Source organism: Camelina sativa, chromosome 18 (assembly GCF_030686135.1).
Source record: "Camelina sativa cultivar CO46 ecotype springtype chromosome 18, ASM3068613v1".
Classification (NCBI taxonomy): Eukaryota; Viridiplantae; Streptophyta; class Magnoliopsida; order Brassicales; family Brassicaceae; genus Camelina; species Camelina sativa.
In genome coordinates, this window is record NC_141897.1 from 16,095,041 (window position 1) to 16,113,358 (window position 18,318).

Below are 18,318 nucleotides of genomic sequence, written 5' to 3' on the forward strand. Positions count from 1 at the left end.
TTTGAGTTGCCTAACCTCTTCGGTTCTCTTCGCCAAAGTGCTTGTCGGAGTTTTTTTTTTTTGTTAATCATGTGTTTATGTATAATCATAATGCTATTTTGTTTACTTGTATTTGGTCATTCATAGATATGTTTTAAGTGGCCAAATTACCTATAAATTTCGTATTACAAACATTTAACATCTTTGGAACAAATCCCTTAACAAAATGCTAATAATATTGTAACGATTAATGGATTTCATGGAAAACAATCATATATTTATTCGTTCTAATACAAATGACATAAACTAGTTAGTTACCTTTAATTTATTGTATATTTGTATATTTTAGTTTTTTTTTTTTTTGGTTTTCAGCTTTCACCATTTGTTCTACCTACCTAACATATAAATGACATGTGGTTGGTGGTGGCAGAATTGATATAAAGCTTTGTTTGGTTAGAAATATACGTTGTATGGTCTAGTTATCTTTGGGATAGACATGCCATGTCCATTTATTCTAGTTAACAAAATTGTTTATAATTAGCTCATTAATTACTGGGGATAAATGGTAAATCACTTGTTCATATTTTAAAACGTGATTTTAATATCTTTTTACAATTCAAAATATTCCATTAAGTTTTTACACTTTCATGTTTTGAAAAACTGAGTTTGTTCAGTTGACAATTATTAAGTTTTTTTTTTCTTTTTGGGCAAACGACGATTTTTAAGTTAATAATTACATTATTCGACTATTTTCTGACATATCAGTTGTAATTATGAAATTGAAAATTAATAAATCTAAATTGATAGTCGAAAACACGATGCTAGATAGCTCAAGAGGGAGGATAGGCCTGGGCATTCGGTTAACCATTCGGTTTCGGTTCGGTTGTATTCGGTTTCGGTTATTTTGGATATAGTAATATAGTAACCATTTGGATATTTATGAAATTTCGGTTTAGTTCGGTTCGGTTTCTTTCGGTTCGGTTTCGGTTTGGTTATTTAAATAAATAACCATAACTAACATAAATTATATTAACATTAACCAAATAAACCAAATATAACCAAAACTAACCGAATATAACCAAAATTAACCAAATATACAATAACAAAAATACAAAAAAGGGAAAAATATTGATTCAATTTTACAAAATAGTATTTAACTTTGTAAATTCAAAATAATAACATTTACATATATTGATTATTTAAAATATTTAATTGTTTTGAATCTAGAAATAATTTATATTTTAAATTTATTTTATAGTTTTGCATAATATTAAGTATATAATATTTGATATCTTCTAGGTTTTCGGATATTTCGGTTAACCATTTAATTGTCGGTTCGGTTCGGTTCGGTTTCGGTTAGTTTGGATATAGATTTTTACTAACCATTCGGGTATTTGAAGAATTTCGGTTCGGTTCGGTTTAGTTTTTTTCGGTTCGGTTTCGGTCGGTTATTTGGTTATCGGTTATTTTGCCCAGCCCTAAGGGAGGACATGATATCCAAGAGACCTAACCCAAACTAATTTCACTCTTTATCTGTTAAGGAAATTACTAGATAGTTCCTTAAATTTGCTAAGACTCTATATTTACTGTATTGAACTTTGGTTCTGAATTAAACGAGAAATACTTTTATCTGTCTTTTTATCCTTTGCTCTTTATTCCTGTTGTGGTCATCGTCTACTAAATTTTATAGCCTTTCTCCTTAGAAAATGAGTAAAATTTTACTGTTGTACGTAATCTAAAATAAATATACATATAATTCTCACTAGCCATATACTCCTTAGTCTTTACAATAAAGAATACCTTAAAAGACATCGATATCGATATGACTATAACTAAAAACATTAAAATGCAATATGACAAGATTTACAATTTTAAAGTACAGAAACTACTTTGCGTTGTACAAGTGTAAATAATCAGTATTCATGATATTCAATGACTCAGTTCAACAAAAGAAAACACAGAAACCACTTTGAATGGATAATCTTTTGATTATTTTCGTCAGGATGATTATCTTTTGTGACTTATTACGGTACGGTTGGCCGCATATGGAAATTTAAAATATAAACTTGGTGCAATTCATCATATTCCATGGCGACAAGTTACGTGTCGACTCGACTGTCCAATAATTCTCTTCACATTACTTCTACAGTTATAACCAAAAAGCTTTGACCATGAACCAATTACATTTACTAAATCAGCCTTTTGACTAATTTTATGGTTTAGCCAGGAAACTAATCCGGTATCATAAATCAAAGATTAATCATGCCCATAAACTTTGGCAGTTGTTTAGATATTTAAGTTTAAATTTGAAGTATCCATCAAAGACGGTGTTCCTCTACTGTGAAACCCACGGTCAGAGCTAGCAGAGAGATACATAGGGCCACAATTCCAAAAAGAATGTAACTGATGCGGTTAAAAATCTAGACATGAGATGTCTGTATTACATTACTTTTACCACTAGGATAGACAAACTTTTGTTGGAAAAGACCGATTATATGACAATATATTTAACTGCCGCAAGTAGATAAAGCATCTGCTTGTGTCTTCTGCCGGCTCCGCCCACGTATCCAAAGATTTATCCACTTTTAAAATTGTTTTTTTATAATATATATATATATTGTTTTAGTTCAATGCACTTAGAAATTTCTTTCTATATTTCATAAGGTCGATAATTTAATAACTTGAACTTTTTTTTTCAAAGTTAATAACATGAATTATTAGTTAGACGTTTTTTTTCTTAATCATAATTTATGGTAGATAGGAGACTATAATGGTTAAAAAGATATTGTACTTGACTATATGAAGCTTTTTTTTTTTTTTTTTTATTTTTTTTTTATTATCATACACCAAAACCAATCTCTCTCTCATTTGTAAATACTAAATATATATGCCTTGATTCCTTATAGAAAATAAAATAAAACTTGCATATATTTCCGGTCGCCACATACCATCTATCGCTTTCTTTCGACATGATCAAAATCAAATTAACTCAAATAAATTTGTAATGATTTTGGAAAATTTTAAAAATTATTTTAAGGAAATTCTATAATATTTAAATATTTTTAGAAAATACTACATTTATATATAATTAATTATTAATAATGTAAAGAGTTAACTAAGGAAATAAACTGTAAAGAGTTAATAGAAAGAAATTATAAAAATTACTAAAATATATATTTAGTTGTATTTGCTTTAAAGATGGTTAAACTATAACATTACTTCTTCTTTTTTTGACAAAATAGAACATTAATTTAAAAGTTAAATACATATTTTTTTTATAATTTCAGACAAACTAACATTTTTATGTTCTTTTGTTTACATGAAAATACACTAATTAGAGAACACATGTTAAAAAAAGTTAAAATACATGAAAAACACACAAACTAGATAAATGTTTGAATTAAATTGATGAAACATATATAATGTACAAAACACACACTTAACGGCCAATATTTAAGAAAATAATTTGTTTTTTCCAAAAAAAATCTAAACAGTTGCTTGTGTAGCTTACGACGGGTACTAAGTATATAAAAAATAAAGATCGATCATGCCTATTAGTTTCAACAATTTAGATATTTTACCTTTTCAATTTTAGATATTTTACTATTTCAATCTATTAATTATTGTATTATCAAGAGAAAATCCTAAATTATACATATACTAGCTATTAAGGATTATATTCCTTTTTAATTGTTATTTTTTAGTTCAATGTATTTGGATTTTTTTTCTGTCTATGAAACGATTGATTCTTTTATAAGATTTTACATGTGTATTCAACATATGATGATTCCAAGACCAAAGTTTTTTAGGCTAAATATTTAATAACTTGAAGAAATTTAGTGACAACCAATAAAATGAATTAGTCGGACATTTTTTACTTCATTTTTTATTTATACTTTATTCGTGATTACATGGAAACTCTAATAACAATAAAAAAGTGAATGAGTAAATAAAAATCATAATAATGATACAAACTGGTAAAACAAATTAATTCCAATAAAGTGAAATAATTTTTTCTTATTTTTTTTGAAATTATAAAAAGTGAAGTTATTTATCTCTAATAAAGCTCTCTCCTCTATAGATATAATAACATACAGTCAAAAGAAAAAATAACTCACATACCTATCATCTACATATATTATGCATTTATTCACCGCTTTAGTCTTCCACAAGCTTTTTTTTTTATTTCCATTTGAAATTGTTTTTGTTGTTTATATATATAAAAATTTTATCAAAATTTCATGCTACACATTTAGTAATGTGAATAGAGATAATATTATATTCTAATATTAAAAGAAGATATTGTATATTTGATTTTATAAATATTTTAATAAAATAAATGAAAAAATTAGAATTAGAATTTATTTTGAACACCGTAGAGCTGACAACAAATAATTTTTTTTAGCTCTCATATTTTCATGGGGTAAGAGTTAACACCAAACCACTAATACTCAAATTTACAATATTAATTAAAATAGCGTGGTGGATAAAATAATAAATAATAAGGTTAAAAAAATGAGAAAATGAAAATATAAATTTCTCTATCTAAAAAAGCGAACAACAATATTTTCTCTCTCTCCCAAAGCCTAGCCTATCTCTCTCCTCTCTATATAAGTAAACGTCTAGCATCTGATGTAAAAAGTATAAACTCTTTTACTCTCGCAGCCGCCACACGCCCCGCCGCCTCTTTTTTTGCCCGGTCCGCCGCGCTCTTTTTTCTTCAGTCCGCCACGTTCTTTTTTTTTTTTGTTTTTTTTTGTTTATACAGATCAGAAAAGATCGTGATTCCTTTGTCTCACTTTTTTCTTTCTGAATAGACAAAAAAAAAAAAAAAACCAAATCTGTTAACCTGATCATTCACTGTTGATTCCTTGAGAGAAAAAAAAAAATGGCGGCAGCTTCGTCTAGCTCCGTTCTTCACCTCCGAACCAACCAACAATTGTTATCACTCCGATCTCTGAAAAACTCCACCGTCCCTGCATCTCAATTGGCCGTCGCGCCAGGTGTCGGCCGTAGAAGGACGTGTACGACAGCGCGATGCTCTGTGAAGAAATCGTTGGCGACGAAGACGACGACGACGACTCCTGAGAGTCCTTTCCTAGGGACTCGTGTGAGGAGATCCGGATCCGAGACGCTTCAGTTCTGGAGATCGGATGGTCCTGGACGGTCTGCAAAGCTTCGAACGGTGGTTAAGTCGTCATTTTCCGGTGTTCCGGAGAAGCCTCTCGGTCTTTATGATCCTTCTTATGATAAAGACTCTTGTGGTGTCGGTTTTGTAGCAGAGTTGTCCGGCGAGACCAGCCGCAAAACGGTACTACTCGTTCTCCTCTTCATCATACATGTATAATTTAATCGCTCATGTGTGTGTGTGATGTGATCAGTGACATGGTTTTTGATTTTGAAAATTTCAGGTGACTGATTCGTTGGAGATGTTGATACGGATGACTCACAGAGGTGCTTGTGGTTGTGAGAGCAACACTGGTGACGGCGCTGGGATTCTTGTTGGTCTGCCTCACGATTTCTATGCTGAGGTTTGTTTTTTATTTTTATTCTCCATGCAAACAGATTTTGAATCGGTTGGTAAAATATGAAAAAGATCTGACAAGATCTGAACCGTTGTAAATCTTATTTTATTTTTTTGTGGTAATGTTTTCAGAGTAGTTATTATTGGTTCTGTTTGGTAATTAAAAGTGAATTGATGTGTTTTTTTGTCTATCAGGCTGCGACAGAGCTAGGCTTTGTGCTTCCTCCTGCTGGAGAGTATGCTGTTGGTATGTTCTTCTTGCCAACCTCTGAAAGCCGGAGAGAAGAAAGCAGAAATGTTTTCACTAAGGTTCGTTTGACCCTTTTTTTTTCTGAATAAATTTCACTAAGATTGTTTTCTTAATATTTTTTCTTTGTTGTGAATGATTTGTGAAATTTACATGGATTTTGATGGAGAAGAGTTTTTTTTTTTTTTTTTTCGTGTAGGTTGCTGAATCACTTGGTCATTCAGTACTTGGATGGAGATCAGTGCCTACTGATAATTCCGGGTTGGGAAAGTCAGCTTTGCAGACTGAACCAATTATTGAGCAAGTTTTCCTGACTCCAACTACTAATTCTAAAGCTGACTTTGAGCAACAGGTAATTTTTTTTGCATTTACATTTTATACATTGACATCTAATATTTATTACTCTGGGAGATGATGTTAATGATACTCTTATATGGGACAGATGTATATTCTTCGAAGAGTATCTATGGTTGCTATTCGAGCTGCGTTGAACCTTGAACACGGTGCAATGAAGGACTTTTACATTTGTTCTTTATCTTCTAGGTATTTAGCTATTTGATGAAGAATTGTATTTTTTTTTTCTTAAAGGAATGAGATTTTTTAATCTAATGGATTGTTTTTATTGTGGTGATTTAGGACTGTTGTTTACAAAGGACAACTAAAGCCTGATCAACTGAAGGATTATTACTACGCGGATCTTGGGAGTGAAAGGTTTACGAGCTACATGGCCCTGGTAAATAATTTTTCTATTCACAATCTCTTTTTTTATGCTGACTCCATGCTCCACCAAACAGCATGTGAACCAACGGGGTAACCGAGGAGATGCGAGGTTGAGGGGAATGACTTCTGAGAGGCATTGAAGTTTGAATGATCTCTTAAGTTCCTCCAAACCCTCTTGATAAGTATTTTAAATTTGGATGCTGGTGAGTTGGTAACGTCAAGTGAGTCCAGAAACTCGTTTGCCTTGATATGTATCATTAGTTATCTTAGGGTTGAGTAATCACAATCTAAGATTTTGTTGGTAAAGGTAGTTAGCACAATTCAGCAACATTAGAAACTTGCTCCCAACTATAATGCTGTTGAAGTATTGTCTAAGACCACGTGGTAAAGTTTTCAGTTGCATACATACACATTTTCATATATTTAATAACTTAATGATTGACTATACTCGGTTAAATGTTATTGATGGTTTAGGTTCACTCTCGGTTCTCTACCAATACATTTCCCAGCTGGGATCGTGCTCAGCCTATGCGCGTTTTGGGACACAATGGGGAAATCAATACTCTCAGGGGAAACGTGAACTGGTATGTTGTCAGAAATATAATACATTAAGCTTTCATGTAATTTAAGTAACCTGTTTGGTTCATTTTTAATTAGTGCATCCTCTAATGATTTCTGAGTTTATATTCCTCACAGGATGAGGGCACGTGAGGGTCTTCTGAAGTGCAAGGAACTTGGATTATCAAAGAAGGAGTTGAAGAAGCTTCTGCCTATTGTGGATGTTAGCTCTTCTGACTCAGGTAACTTTTAATGTCAATTGTATGCCTGTACGATGTTCAACTAAATATGGAACAGAGGTTTGCTTAGATATTATGGACCTGTGACACGTTTATGTATTAACCTTGCTAGGTGCTTTTGATGGTGTTCTTGAGCTGCTTGTCCGAGCTGGCAGAAGTCTTCCTGAAGCTGTTATGATGATGATCCCTGAAGCATGGCAGAATGACAAAAACATAGATCCAAGCAGGAAATCGTTTTATGAATACTTATCTGCGCTAATGGAGCCATGGGATGGACCTGCTCTCATATCATGTAAGTTTTATTCCTGAGTTATGCACAAACTTCCCAACCCATTTCTTTATATGTGGTCTTGAAATTTTGATGTAACTCTCCATTGGATGTCTTGCAGTTACTGATGGTCGCTACTTGGGTGCCACATTGGACCGTAATGGACTTCGTCCTGGTAGGTTCTACATAACCCACAGTGGAAGGGTTATCATGGCTAGTGAAGTCGGGGTAGTTGATGTACCACCTGAAGATGTGATGAGGAAAGGAAGACTTAACCCGGGTATGATGCTTCTTGTTGATTTCGAGAAGCATATTGTTGTTGATGACGATGCCTTGAAGCAGCAGTATTCAATGGCAAGACCCTATGGTGAGTGGCTTCAAAGGCAAAAGATTGAACTTAAAGACATCATTGCCTCAGTTCCAGAGGCTGAACGGATTGCTCCTTCAATTTCTGGTGTTGCAACGGTAAGCCTGTCGCTAAAGAATCCCATTTCCTCTAATCGAGTGTACTCTCAGTCATCTTTACAATGGTTAGTTGACTTTTTGCTTTGAAACTTAGGCCTCAAATGATGATGACTCAATGGAGAGCATGGGAATTCATGGTTTATTGTCTCCACTTAAGGCCTTTGGGTATGTTTGTTTTCATACTTGTTAATGTGTATTGCTCTGTTTTTCTTTGAAATTGGCCTCACGCTTCCTTATGACCTATACATGCAGTTATACAGTTGAGGCGTTAGAAATGCTTCTGCTTCCGATGGCTAAAGATGGCTCTGAAGCACTTGGTTCTATGGGAAATGATACCCCTTTAGCTGTTATGTCAAACCGAGAGAAACTATGCTTTGAGTATTTCAAGCAAATGTTCGCTCAAGTGACAAATCCTCCCATCGATCCTATTCGTGAGAAGATTGTTACTTCGATGGAGTGCATGATAGGTCCAGAAGGTGATCTTACTGAAACAACTGAAGAACAATGTCACCGTCTCTCCCTAAAAGGCCCTCTTTTGAAAATCGATGAGATGGAAGCAATCAAGAAAATGAATTACAGAGGCTGGCGGACTAAAGTTCTTGATACAACTTATCCTAAAGAACGAGGTACAAGAGGGTTAGAGGAGACCTTGGACCGAATTTGTGATGAAGCTAATGAAGCGATCAAGGAGGGCTACACATTACTGGTTTTGTCTGATCGAGGTAATTATTTGGCATCCTTAGATCTGTAAGCGTATTTTAACTTTGACCACTTTTACCATGTTCTTACTTTTTAAAAAAAAAATGTTTTCACATTTTATAGCTTTCTCTGCAACGCGTGTCGCTGTGAGCTCTCTTTTGGCTGTTGGTGCTGTTCATCATCATCTGGTTAAGACACTTGCGCGCACTCAAGTTGGTTTGGTAGTGGAGTCTGCTGAACCACGTGAAGTTCATCATTTCTGCACTCTTGTCGGATTCGGGGCAGATGCTATTTGCCCATATTTGGCGGTAGAGGCCGTTTACAGATTACAAGTTGACGGCAAGATACCACCAAAATCTAACGGAGAATTCCATTCTAAAGAAGAGCTGGTCAAGAAGTATTACAAGGCAAGTAACTATGGAATGATGAAAGTTCTTGCCAAAATGGGAATTTCAACGCTGGCCTCATACAAGGGTGCTCAGATATTTGAAGCTCTTGGACTTTCATCTGAAGTTATTCAGAAATGTTTTGCGGGCACACCAAGCAGAGTGGAAGGAGCGACGTTTGAGATGCTTGCACGAGATGGTCTTCAATTGCATGAGATGGCTTTTCCAGCCCGTGGCTATGCACCTGGAAGTGCAGAAGCCTCGGCACTTCTCAATCCAGGAAACTATCATTGGAGGAAGAACGGAGAGATTCATCTCAACGATCCACTTGCGATTGCAAAATTGCAAGAAGCTGCACGGACCAACAGTGTAGCTGCCTACAAAGAATATTCGAAACGCATCAACGAATTGAATAAGCAGAGTAATTTGCGCGGACTCATGAAGTTCAAAGATCTAGATGTAACAATTCCACTAGATGAAGTTGAGCCTGCAAGTGAAATTGTTAAGCGGTTTTGTACTGGCGCTATGAGTTATGGATCAATATCATTGGAGGCGCATACAACTCTAGCCATGGCCATGAACAAGCTTGGAGGAAAATCAAATACAGGTAAATTTTGTTTTCTGAATGGTTTTTGTATTTTTTCTGTTCTTTTTGACAAAGAATACTAAGACGTTATTTTATGTTCTGGTTAAGGTGAGGGAGGGGAACTGCCATCCCGTATGGAGCCCCTTGCAGATGGTTCAAGGAACCCTAAAAGAAGCTCCATCAAACAAATTGCTAGTGGGAGATTTGGAGTTTCAAGCTACTATCTTACAAATGCTGATGAGCTGCAAATAAAGATGGCTCAGGTGATTTAAAATTTGGCTTTGCATAAAGTTTTCTCATTCTTATACCTTTTTCACGGCTTTGGGTTTCTACAGTCTACGGTCCCTATGATTTTTTTGCTCATAGCAGATAATGCTTTTTTCACAAAGTATTTATAGGTGCCTCGTCAAAAGTTTTTTGAATGTTATCCTAATATTGGTCTATGTTTCTAACTAGTGTCTCTAATGCCATATAGGGTGCCAAACCTGGTGAAGGTGGGGAGCTACCAGGCCACAAGGTTATAGGAGACATTGCTATCACCAGAAACTCCACCGCTGGTGTAGGGCTAATCAGTCCACCTCCTCATCATGACATCTACTCTATCGAGGATCTTGCCCAGCTAATTCACGATCTTAAGGTACCCATATGTCTTTTTAAATCTTGTTTAGCCATTTCTAATCGTCATCCTTCCATTTAGTGTAACATTTGTTTCTCCTATCTCGTGTAGAATGCCAATCCTGGGGCCCGTATTAGTGTTAAACTTGTATCTGAAGCTGGTGTAGGAGTTATTGCTAGCGGTGTGGTGAAAGGCCATGCTGACCATGTTCTGATAGCAGGTCATGATGGAGGTACTGGTGCATCTCGCTGGACCGGTATTAAAAATGCTGGTCTTCCGTGGGAACTTGGTCTAGCTGAGATACACCAAACTCTTGTTGCTAATGACCTTCGCGGCCGTACTGTTCTTCAGACTGATGGTCAGTTGAAAACTGGCAGAGACGTTGCAATTGCAGCGCTTCTTGGTGCTGAAGAGTTCGGTTTCAGTACTGCACCCCTTATTACACTTGGGTGTATCATGATGAGAAAGTGCCACAAGAACACATGCCCTGTGGGAATTGCTACTCAAGATCCAGTTCTCCGTGAAAAATTTGCTGGGGAGCCTGAACATGTTATTAACTTCTTCTTTATGCTTGCTGAGGAAGTTAGGGAGATCATGGCTGGACTTGGTTTCAGAACTGTCACTGAGATGATTGGTCGTGCAGATATGCTTGAACTTGACAGGGAAGTTGTCAAGAACAATGATAAGTTGGAGAACATTGATCTCTCTCTTTTGCTCAGACCTGCTGCTGAGATTCGTCCTGGGGCTGCTCAGTACTGTGTCCAGAAACAAGATCACGGCTTAGACATGGCTCTGGATCAAGAGCTGATTGCTTTGTCAAAATCTGCTCTGGAGAAAGCTCTTCCGGTGTACATTGAGACTCCTATCTGCAACGTTAACCGCGCTGTTGGGACAATGTTGAGCCATGAGGTAACCAAACGTTACCACTTGGCTGGGCTTCCAAAGGATACGATTCATATTAAGTTCACAGGAAGTGCTGGTCAGAGTCTTGGAGCTTTCTTGTGTCCAGGAATCATGTTAGAACTTGAGGGCGATAGCAACGACTATGTTGGAAAAGGTCTCTCCGGAGGTAAAGTTGTTGTCTACCCTCCAAAAGGAAGCAGCTTTGATCCAAAGGAAAATATTGTTATTGGTAATGTAGCACTTTACGGGGCCACTAGTGGTGAAGCATATTTCAATGGGATGGCTGCTGAAAGGTTCTCTGTTCGTAATTCTGGTGCTAAAGCTGTTGTCGAAGGTGTTGGTGATCATGGCTGTGAATACATGACTGGTGGTACTGTTGTGGTGCTTGGAAAAACTGGTAGAAACTTTGCTGCGGGTATGAGTGGTGGTATTGCTTATGTCCTTGATGTGGACGGAAAGTTTCACACCAGATGCAATCCTGAACTAGTTGATCTGGATAAAGTGGAAGATGAGGAGGACAAAATGACACTCAAAATGATGATCCAGCAACATCAACGACACACCAACAGCCAACTTGCTCAAGACGTTCTTGCAGACTTTGAGAATTTGCTACCAAAGTTTATCAAGGTTTTCCCAAGAGATTACAAACGTGTTTTGTCAGCCATGAAACATGAAGAGGTATCCAAGCAAGCAATAGAGCGTGCTTCTGAGGAAGCTGATGAGATTGAAGAAAAAGAACTTGAGGAGAAAGACGCCTTTGTTGAGCTGAAGAACATGGCAGCTGCTTCTTCTAAAGAGGAGATGTCAGGAAATGGAGTGGCAGCTGAAGCTCCGAAGAAACCTTCTAAGGTAGATGATGCTGTTAAACACCGTGGTTTCATTGCTTATGAGCGTGAAGGAGTTAAGTACAGAGATCCCAATGTTCGTCTTAATGACTGGAACGAAGTCATGGAAGAATCAAAACCTGGACCGCTCCTTACAACTCAGTCTGCACGATGCATGGATTGTGGAACTCCATTCTGCCACCAGGTAAATATCTGTTAGCCTCTCTTTTTTTCCTTTCTAAGTTGTCTTCTTGCAGCTTATATTTTAGTTTTTTTTTTTTTTGGTAAGGTTATATTTTAGTAATTTATGCGCATGGTTTCTTTTTAAAAAAGCTTATTGTATTTGCTTTTTTTTTTACCTGATTTGGGCTAAGACATCTAGTAACTAAATTTCCTTATCATGGTAATTTGGTATTCAAATTATATGTAAACGCAAACTTTTTTTTAAAAGGAAAATGCAATTTGGCATTTCATGAATGGATGCTCAACATTTTTTGTTTTTGATAAATTTACAGGAGACCTCTGGATGCCCTCTTGGTAACAAGATTCCTGAATTCAATGAACTTGTTTATCAGAACAGATGGCAAGAAGCCTTGAATCGTCTACTTGAGACAAACAACTTCCCGGAATTTACTGGGCGGGTTTGCCCTGCACCATGTGAAGGTTCTTGCGTTCTTGGAATAATCGAGAATCCTGTTTCCATCAAAAGCATTGAATGTTCTATTATAGATAAAGCTTTTGAGGAAGGATGGATGATACCAAGACCTCCTCTCAAGAGAACAGGGTATACTTCTTGAGTGTATTATCTTACCAAACACTTATATGAGTATAGATTTACATACTTCTGCATATTGATTTACAGGAAAAAAGTAGCTATTATCGGAAGTGGACCGGCTGGATTGGCTGCTGCTGACCAGCTGAACAAAATGGGCCACTTAGTAACAGTGTATGAGCGCTCAGACAGAATTGGTGGGCTTATGATGTATGGAGTCCCAAACATGAAGACGGACAAAATTGACATAGTTCAACGGCGAGTTGATCTTATGACCAAAGAAGGTATTAACTTTGTGGTCAATGCAAATATTGGAAAAGACCCGTCTTACTCACTTGATATGCTTAAGGAAGAGAATGATGCAATTGTTCTTGCTGTTGGTTCCACTAAACCAAGGTACTTTTCTTTTTAGAGATTTGAAATTCCTATTTGTATGACCAGAAATATAAACAGATTATAATCTAACTGAGACATTTGTTGGGTATCAATTTTGCAGAGATCTTCCAGTGCCTGGTCGTGATCTATCTGGTGTTCACTTTGCCATGGAGTTTCTTCATGCAAACACCAAAAGCTTGCTTGACAGTAATCTTGAGGATGGCAATTACATTTCTGTAAAGGGAAAAAAGGTTGTTGTAATTGGTGGGGGTGATACTGGCACAGATTGTATTGGAACATCTATCCGCCATGGATGCAGCAACATTGTAAACCTAGAGCTTCTTCCTCAGCCACCTGCTACGAGAGCTCCTGGAAATCCTTGGCCACAGGTTTGTTTCAGATCTTCTACACTCTGAATCATTTTAGCAACGTTTTCAAAGGTTAGAAAACTTGTGAGCAAGTATGTAATGAGCTTCCTTGTATTGTTTATGACTACAGTGGCCTCGTGTATTCCGTATTGACTACGGACATCAAGAAGCTGCCACCAAATTCGGAAAAGATCCTAGAACTTATGAGGTCTTAACCAAACGGTTCATTGGAGATGACAATGGAAACGTGAAAGGGCTTGAAATTGTGAGAGTGAGTTGGGAGAAGGATGAAACCGGGAGGTTCCAATTCAAGGAGATCGAAGGTTCCGAGGAAATAATTGAAGCGGACCTCGTTTTCTTGGCCATGGGATTCCTTGGACCTGAGCCGGTAAGTGTTTCTCATTGTTTGACCTTCTTCTTCTACATTGTGATAATGATTGTAAACCAATGGGTTGCTTTATTTTTTGTTCTTACAGACATTGGCAGAGAAGCTAGGAGTCGAATGCGACAACAGGTCGAACTTTAAGGCAGAGTATGGCCGGTTCTCAACAACCGTGGAAGGTGTATTTGCAGCAGGAGATTGTCGTAGAGGCCAGTCTCTGGTTGTTTGGGCCATCTCAGAAGGACGTCAAGCTGCATCTCAGGTCGACAAATTCCTCAGCAAAAACGATGATGACGAAGACGCCAAGCTACGGCAAGGACTTAACCAAATGAAGCACAATATCAGTAGCTGAGGAGGTAAAGAAGCCTTACTCATCTGAAGCAAAAGTCGAGAGGAGAGACCACGGATTTTTTTGCTCTCATAAAGACGACTTATGGCAGAGATGATGATGAAGGGAGAAAGAGTTGCAGAGGAAGCAAACAAACCGAATTTGATGGTTTAGAAGAGAAGGAAAAGCTTAGGTTGTTTTTGTTTATTATCGTCCATAAAAGTAATAATGATTTCTAAGTACATTATTTTCTTAGTAGGATTTTTTTTCAGTAGCTTTGTTTTGGTAAAGCTTTTTGAACTGAAGGCCTTTTGGTTTTATTCTCTACGGCTGTTTCTGAGTTTGAATTTTAAGGAATGGTAATGCATAGTTCCTTTTTCTTGCTTTTGCTCTCTTTATTTTCATTTCGTGTTACATATTATGGTGTGGATACTGTAAAAAAAAGTATGCAACTAAACACTAGCAAGCTTAATTTAACACAGCTGAGGTTTAGAAAACTATCAAGATACGTAAATACAAAAAGTGAAAACTTTATAAGTTAATGGTCTATAAATCTTCAGTTGTATCTCATCTTCGACAAAAGACAATCCCAGAAAGAGAGAACCAAAAAAAAGTGTAATTAAAAATAAAAAAAAAAACAAATTGAGGAGTGAAGCGGTGAAAACCAGAGAAAAAGGTGGCTCCTTTTTGTTTATAGAGATGCGTTTGCAGTGACTCTTCTTTGATTTGTAGGGCTTCTCTACTCAGATTTCGAGTTGGGTGTGTCTGAATCTCGTTGAAGTTTTCATCTTTATTAGAATTTTTCCGATTTGGGGAGAAATGGATGATTGGTATCAGCTTGCACAGTCTGTAATCATAGGTTTGATCTTCGCTTACCTTCTCGCTAAACTAATCTCTATCCTCGTCGCGTTTAAAGGCGAGAATCTCTCACTCACTCGCGACCACACGACTGAATCGGAGTATGAGAGCTTGCGCAAGGTCGAATCTTTAACCGGGATTAGCGGCGAGACAGAGTCTCTTGTGGCGGAGCAAGGTAGCTTGAGAGGTGATGATGAAGACGACGAAGATGATGACGATTGGGAAGGTGTTCAAAGTACAGAACTTGATGAGGCATTTAGTGCTGCTACGGCTTTTGTCGCTGCTGCTGCATCTGACAGGCTTTCTCAGAAAGTATCTAATGAGTTGCAGCTTCAGCTTTATGGATTCTATAAGATTGCTACTGAAGGACCTTGTACTGCTCCTCAACCATCTGCTCTCAAAATGACTGCTCGTGCCAAGTGGTTTGTCTCACTCTCACACTCTGATTTACGACTGTGAACTTGATTGCTTGATCATGTTCTCTTGTGATGTACTGATGTTTCATTATCTATCTTGATGTCAACAAGTTCGTATCTTGCATTGCCTAAGTGTCTAAAAGGATTGCTTTTGTTGTTGTATTGATTGGTTATCTGATTTTTGTGTCTTGACTTTGATTTCTTTATCATGTTTTACTTGTGATGTATTGATGATTCTTTATTGTGTATGTATCTGTCACTGAGTGGTAATTTATGGGTTAGGCTGCAGATTTGGTCATAGAAGTGTTTTTTGAATGACTGAGACCTGTTTTTTTTAGGCAAGCATGGAAGAAATTGGGTGCTATGCCTCCTGAAGAAGCAATGGAGAAGTATATCGATCTTGTTACTCAATTGTATCCCGCTTGGGTAGAAGGTGGCTCGGTTAGTTTGTCTTTACCCTTTTGTTACATTTCTTCAGACTGTTTGTGAATGATCTGTTTCATTTCTTGAATATCTATCTTGATTTCCTGGCTTGTTCTGCTTTGTTGTGGAATGTTAGAAAAAAAGAAATCGGAGTGGTGATGCTGCTGCAGGACCAATGGGACCGGTGTTTAGCTCATTGGTGTACGAAGAGGAATCCGAAAATGAGTTGTAAGGTTTCTAAGTGATTAGTTACAAATTTCTGATATCTTTGAACTTTTATTTCCGTAAAGAGCATTTTCTCCCGAGCTCTCTATATGATTAGAGACTAGATCAGAGGAGGACTGTATATATCATAATACTCACCTTAGGTAGTTCAAAGAATCATGTGTTAGTTTTAATCATAGTCGAAGCTCTAGTCATTCTTGCGTCTTTTACTCTATTGTCTTTTATGTTCCAGGAAGATTGACGCCATACACGGCTTTGCTAGAGAAGGAGAAGTCGAGAATCTATTGAAGTGCTTAGAAAATGGCATACCTGTAAATGCAAGAGGTTAGTCTCTCTATTTATATCATTTTCACAAATGTTTAGATTTGCTTTGGAAGTTTTACGGTAACTCCATCCTTGAATTATGTCAGATAGTGAAGGTCGAACACCGCTGCATTGGGCTATAGACCGTGGCCATCTGAACGTTGCTAAGGCTTTAATTGATCAGAATGCTGATGTAAATGCTAAAGTAAATAAACCCCTAAACCATTTCTTTCTTTCAAAAATACAGTTCTGTGTGATGTGTTTTAAAGTTGACAAAACGTTTTTGTAGGACAATGAAGGCCAAACATCTCTACACTACGCTGTTGTCTGCGAAAGAGAAGAAATCGCCGAGTTCTTAGTGAAGCAGAAAGCTGATACAACCATTAAAGATGACGAAGGAAACTCGCCTCTTGATCTCTGTGAATCAGAGTGGCCTTGGATGCGAGAGAAGAGAGATAATTCCAATTAAAATGTGTCAAATCAATGTCTCAAAAACTAGATGCTTTGTTTGTATCTTTTACCTTTTCTTATGAATCTTTGCTTCCTCCTGAATCAATGTTTTGACAAAACAAGTACAACAACACACATTAAACACAAGTAACTAAGTTTTTAATTGGTTACTATATTATAAGTTATAACACACAGAGGAGAAGAGATCATCATCATAGCCCAATAATAAAGAAAGCTGTTTTGTATGACAGCAATGCTAAAAAGTTTAAAATGATGGGTTCGTGGCCCTTCTCTGATATTTTTTTTCCCAGCTATCTTAATCATTATGAATTTTCATATCTGGAAAATTATTTTTTGTTGATTACTTCTCAAATTTAGTATTTTTCTTATATGAATAAATGTATTATTTTTGTACCTTTGGAAGCCGAAAAAGGGCAGAAAGAAACAACCAAAAAACAATCTGGACCGTTGATGTCAGGAAATCGAAAAGATGAGAATATTTGAAGGTGGGGGTTCAGATTAGGACCACCCAACACGCGATGTACGACATTATCTCTCCAGATATTACAAAATTCTTTTGCCTACTTACCAAAAAAAATATATTAGTTTCTTTTATTTTTTATTTTATATATTGGTAGTTTCCTATATGTTTTATTATTTATTTTAAAATTAGGATACACTGAACAATCCCTAAATATACGATTGGAAACTAATTTTCAAATTTAGAAAATTTACATAATTATCAAAAAAAGAGATTTATACACTTTTTTTATATTTGATAGTTTAGAAAAAAATATTTAATATATATATATTTAATATGATACACCTAACAAACCCTAAATCTTAGATTGAGATTTTTTTAAAATATTTATAAGGGGAAATTAAGGGGAGGTATTGGTTTAGGATTTAGAAAGAATTTTAATGACTTTAAAAGTTAGGTAAAATATGTTGTGTTGTGGATTTATAAAAAGTTATCTAAAATCTTGATAAATCTAGTGTTATTAGACTAAGAGTTTTATAAAATCATTAAAAATTTTATGTTATTCAAGTAAAACAAAAAAATCTTGGATTGTTAATGAATTCAAATTTTATGTTATTGGTTTAGGATTTTATATCATTTCTTTCATAACAAAAGTCATGAAAACTCTTTCATCAAATAGAATGATTTTACAAGATTAGAAAAAACAAATTATCAAGATTTTAAAAAACTTCTTAAACAATCTCTTAGAATCTTTCATTTTTAACTTTTAATTTTCTATGATTCTAACAATCAGCAAGAACATAAAATCATTAAACCTAAACCAATACCTCCCATAATTTTACAAAAATTAAAAGATTAATATAATTATGAAAAGAAAAAAGAAGATTTACATAATAAATAATTGTTTTTCAAAAATGTTTAAT

The 18,318-nt window shown here is 35.8% G+C and overlaps 2 protein-coding genes across 7 annotated transcripts; both read left to right on the plus strand.

Moving 5' to 3' along the window:
• Window positions 1–4,504: 4,504 nt before the first annotated feature.
• Window positions 4,505–14,624, plus strand: LOC104761363 (glutamate synthase 1 [NADH], chloroplastic). Of its 5 annotated transcripts, XM_010484437.3 has the most exons (21): window positions 4,505–5,290; window positions 5,391–5,510; window positions 5,699–5,812; window positions 5,950–6,102; window positions 6,193–6,293; window positions 6,387–6,483; window positions 6,945–7,054; window positions 7,167–7,270; window positions 7,380–7,559; window positions 7,657–8,000; window positions 8,095–8,165; window positions 8,253–8,722; window positions 8,823–9,692; window positions 9,780–9,934; window positions 10,147–10,308; window positions 10,399–12,219; window positions 12,530–12,798; window positions 12,877–13,182; window positions 13,283–13,550; window positions 13,660–13,917; window positions 14,006–14,624. In XM_010484437.3, exons 1-21 carry the CDS (start codon window positions 4,868–4,870, stop codon window positions 14,261–14,263), a joined length of 6,654 nt encoding a protein of 2,217 aa, XP_010482739.2. In that variant the 5' UTR covers window positions 4,505–4,867; the 3' UTR covers window positions 14,264–14,624. The 5 variants fall into 5 exon arrangements, with proteins under 5 accessions (XP_010482739.2, XP_010482741.2, XP_010482743.2 ...); XM_087498885.1 differs by lacking the exons at window positions 4,505–5,290; window positions 5,391–5,510; window positions 5,699–5,812; ... (1 more) ...; window positions 6,193–6,293; window positions 6,387–6,483 and adding exons at window positions 6,592–6,691; window positions 6,778–6,854; XM_010484439.2 differs by lacking the exons at window positions 4,505–5,290; window positions 5,391–5,510; window positions 5,699–5,812; ... (1 more) ...; window positions 6,193–6,293; window positions 6,387–6,483 and adding an exon at window positions 6,539–6,673.
• A 148-nt stretch (window positions 14,625–14,772) lies between these two features.
• LOC104761364 (acyl-CoA-binding domain-containing protein 1) lies at window positions 14,773–17,033 on the plus strand. 2 transcript variants are annotated; one of them, XM_010484442.3, is made up of 6 exons: window positions 14,773–15,519; window positions 15,852–15,954; window positions 16,073–16,164; window positions 16,394–16,485; window positions 16,572–16,669; window positions 16,754–17,033. In XM_010484442.3, the coding sequence occupies exons 1-6, from the start codon at window positions 15,059–15,061 to the stop codon at window positions 16,931–16,933; spliced, it is 1,026 nt and encodes a 341-aa protein (XP_010482744.1). In that variant the 5' UTR covers window positions 14,773–15,058; the 3' UTR covers window positions 16,934–17,033. The 2 variants fall into 2 exon arrangements, with proteins under 2 accessions (XP_010482744.1, XP_087355013.1); XM_087498887.1 differs by lacking the exons at window positions 16,572–16,669; window positions 16,754–17,033 and having other exon boundaries at window positions 14,802–15,519; window positions 16,394–16,490.
• Window positions 17,034–18,318: the final 1,285 nt, after the last annotated feature.

Coding starts and splice junctions, on each gene's coding strand:
- LOC104761363 (XM_010484437.3), top strand. CDS start 4,868: ATGGCGGCAGCTTCGTCTAGCTCCGTTCTTCACCTCCGAACCAACCAA. Junction 5,813..5,949: donor GCAGAAATGTTTTCACTAAG/GTTCGTTTGACC, acceptor TTTTTCGTGTAG/GTTGCTGAATCACTTGGTCA. Junction 9,693..9,779: donor TGGAGGAAAATCAAATACAG/GTAAATTTTGTT, acceptor GTTCTGGTTAAG/GTGAGGGAGGGGAACTGCCA.
- LOC104761364 (XM_010484442.3), top strand. CDS start 15,059: ATGGATGATTGGTATCAGCTTGCACAGTCTGTAATCATAGGTTTGATC. Junction 15,520..15,851: donor ATGACTGCTCGTGCCAAGTG/GTTTGTCTCACT, acceptor TGTTTTTTTTAG/GCAAGCATGGAAGAAATTGG. Junction 16,165..16,393: donor GAGGAATCCGAAAATGAGTT/GTAAGGTTTCTA, acceptor TTTATGTTCCAG/GAAGATTGACGCCATACACG.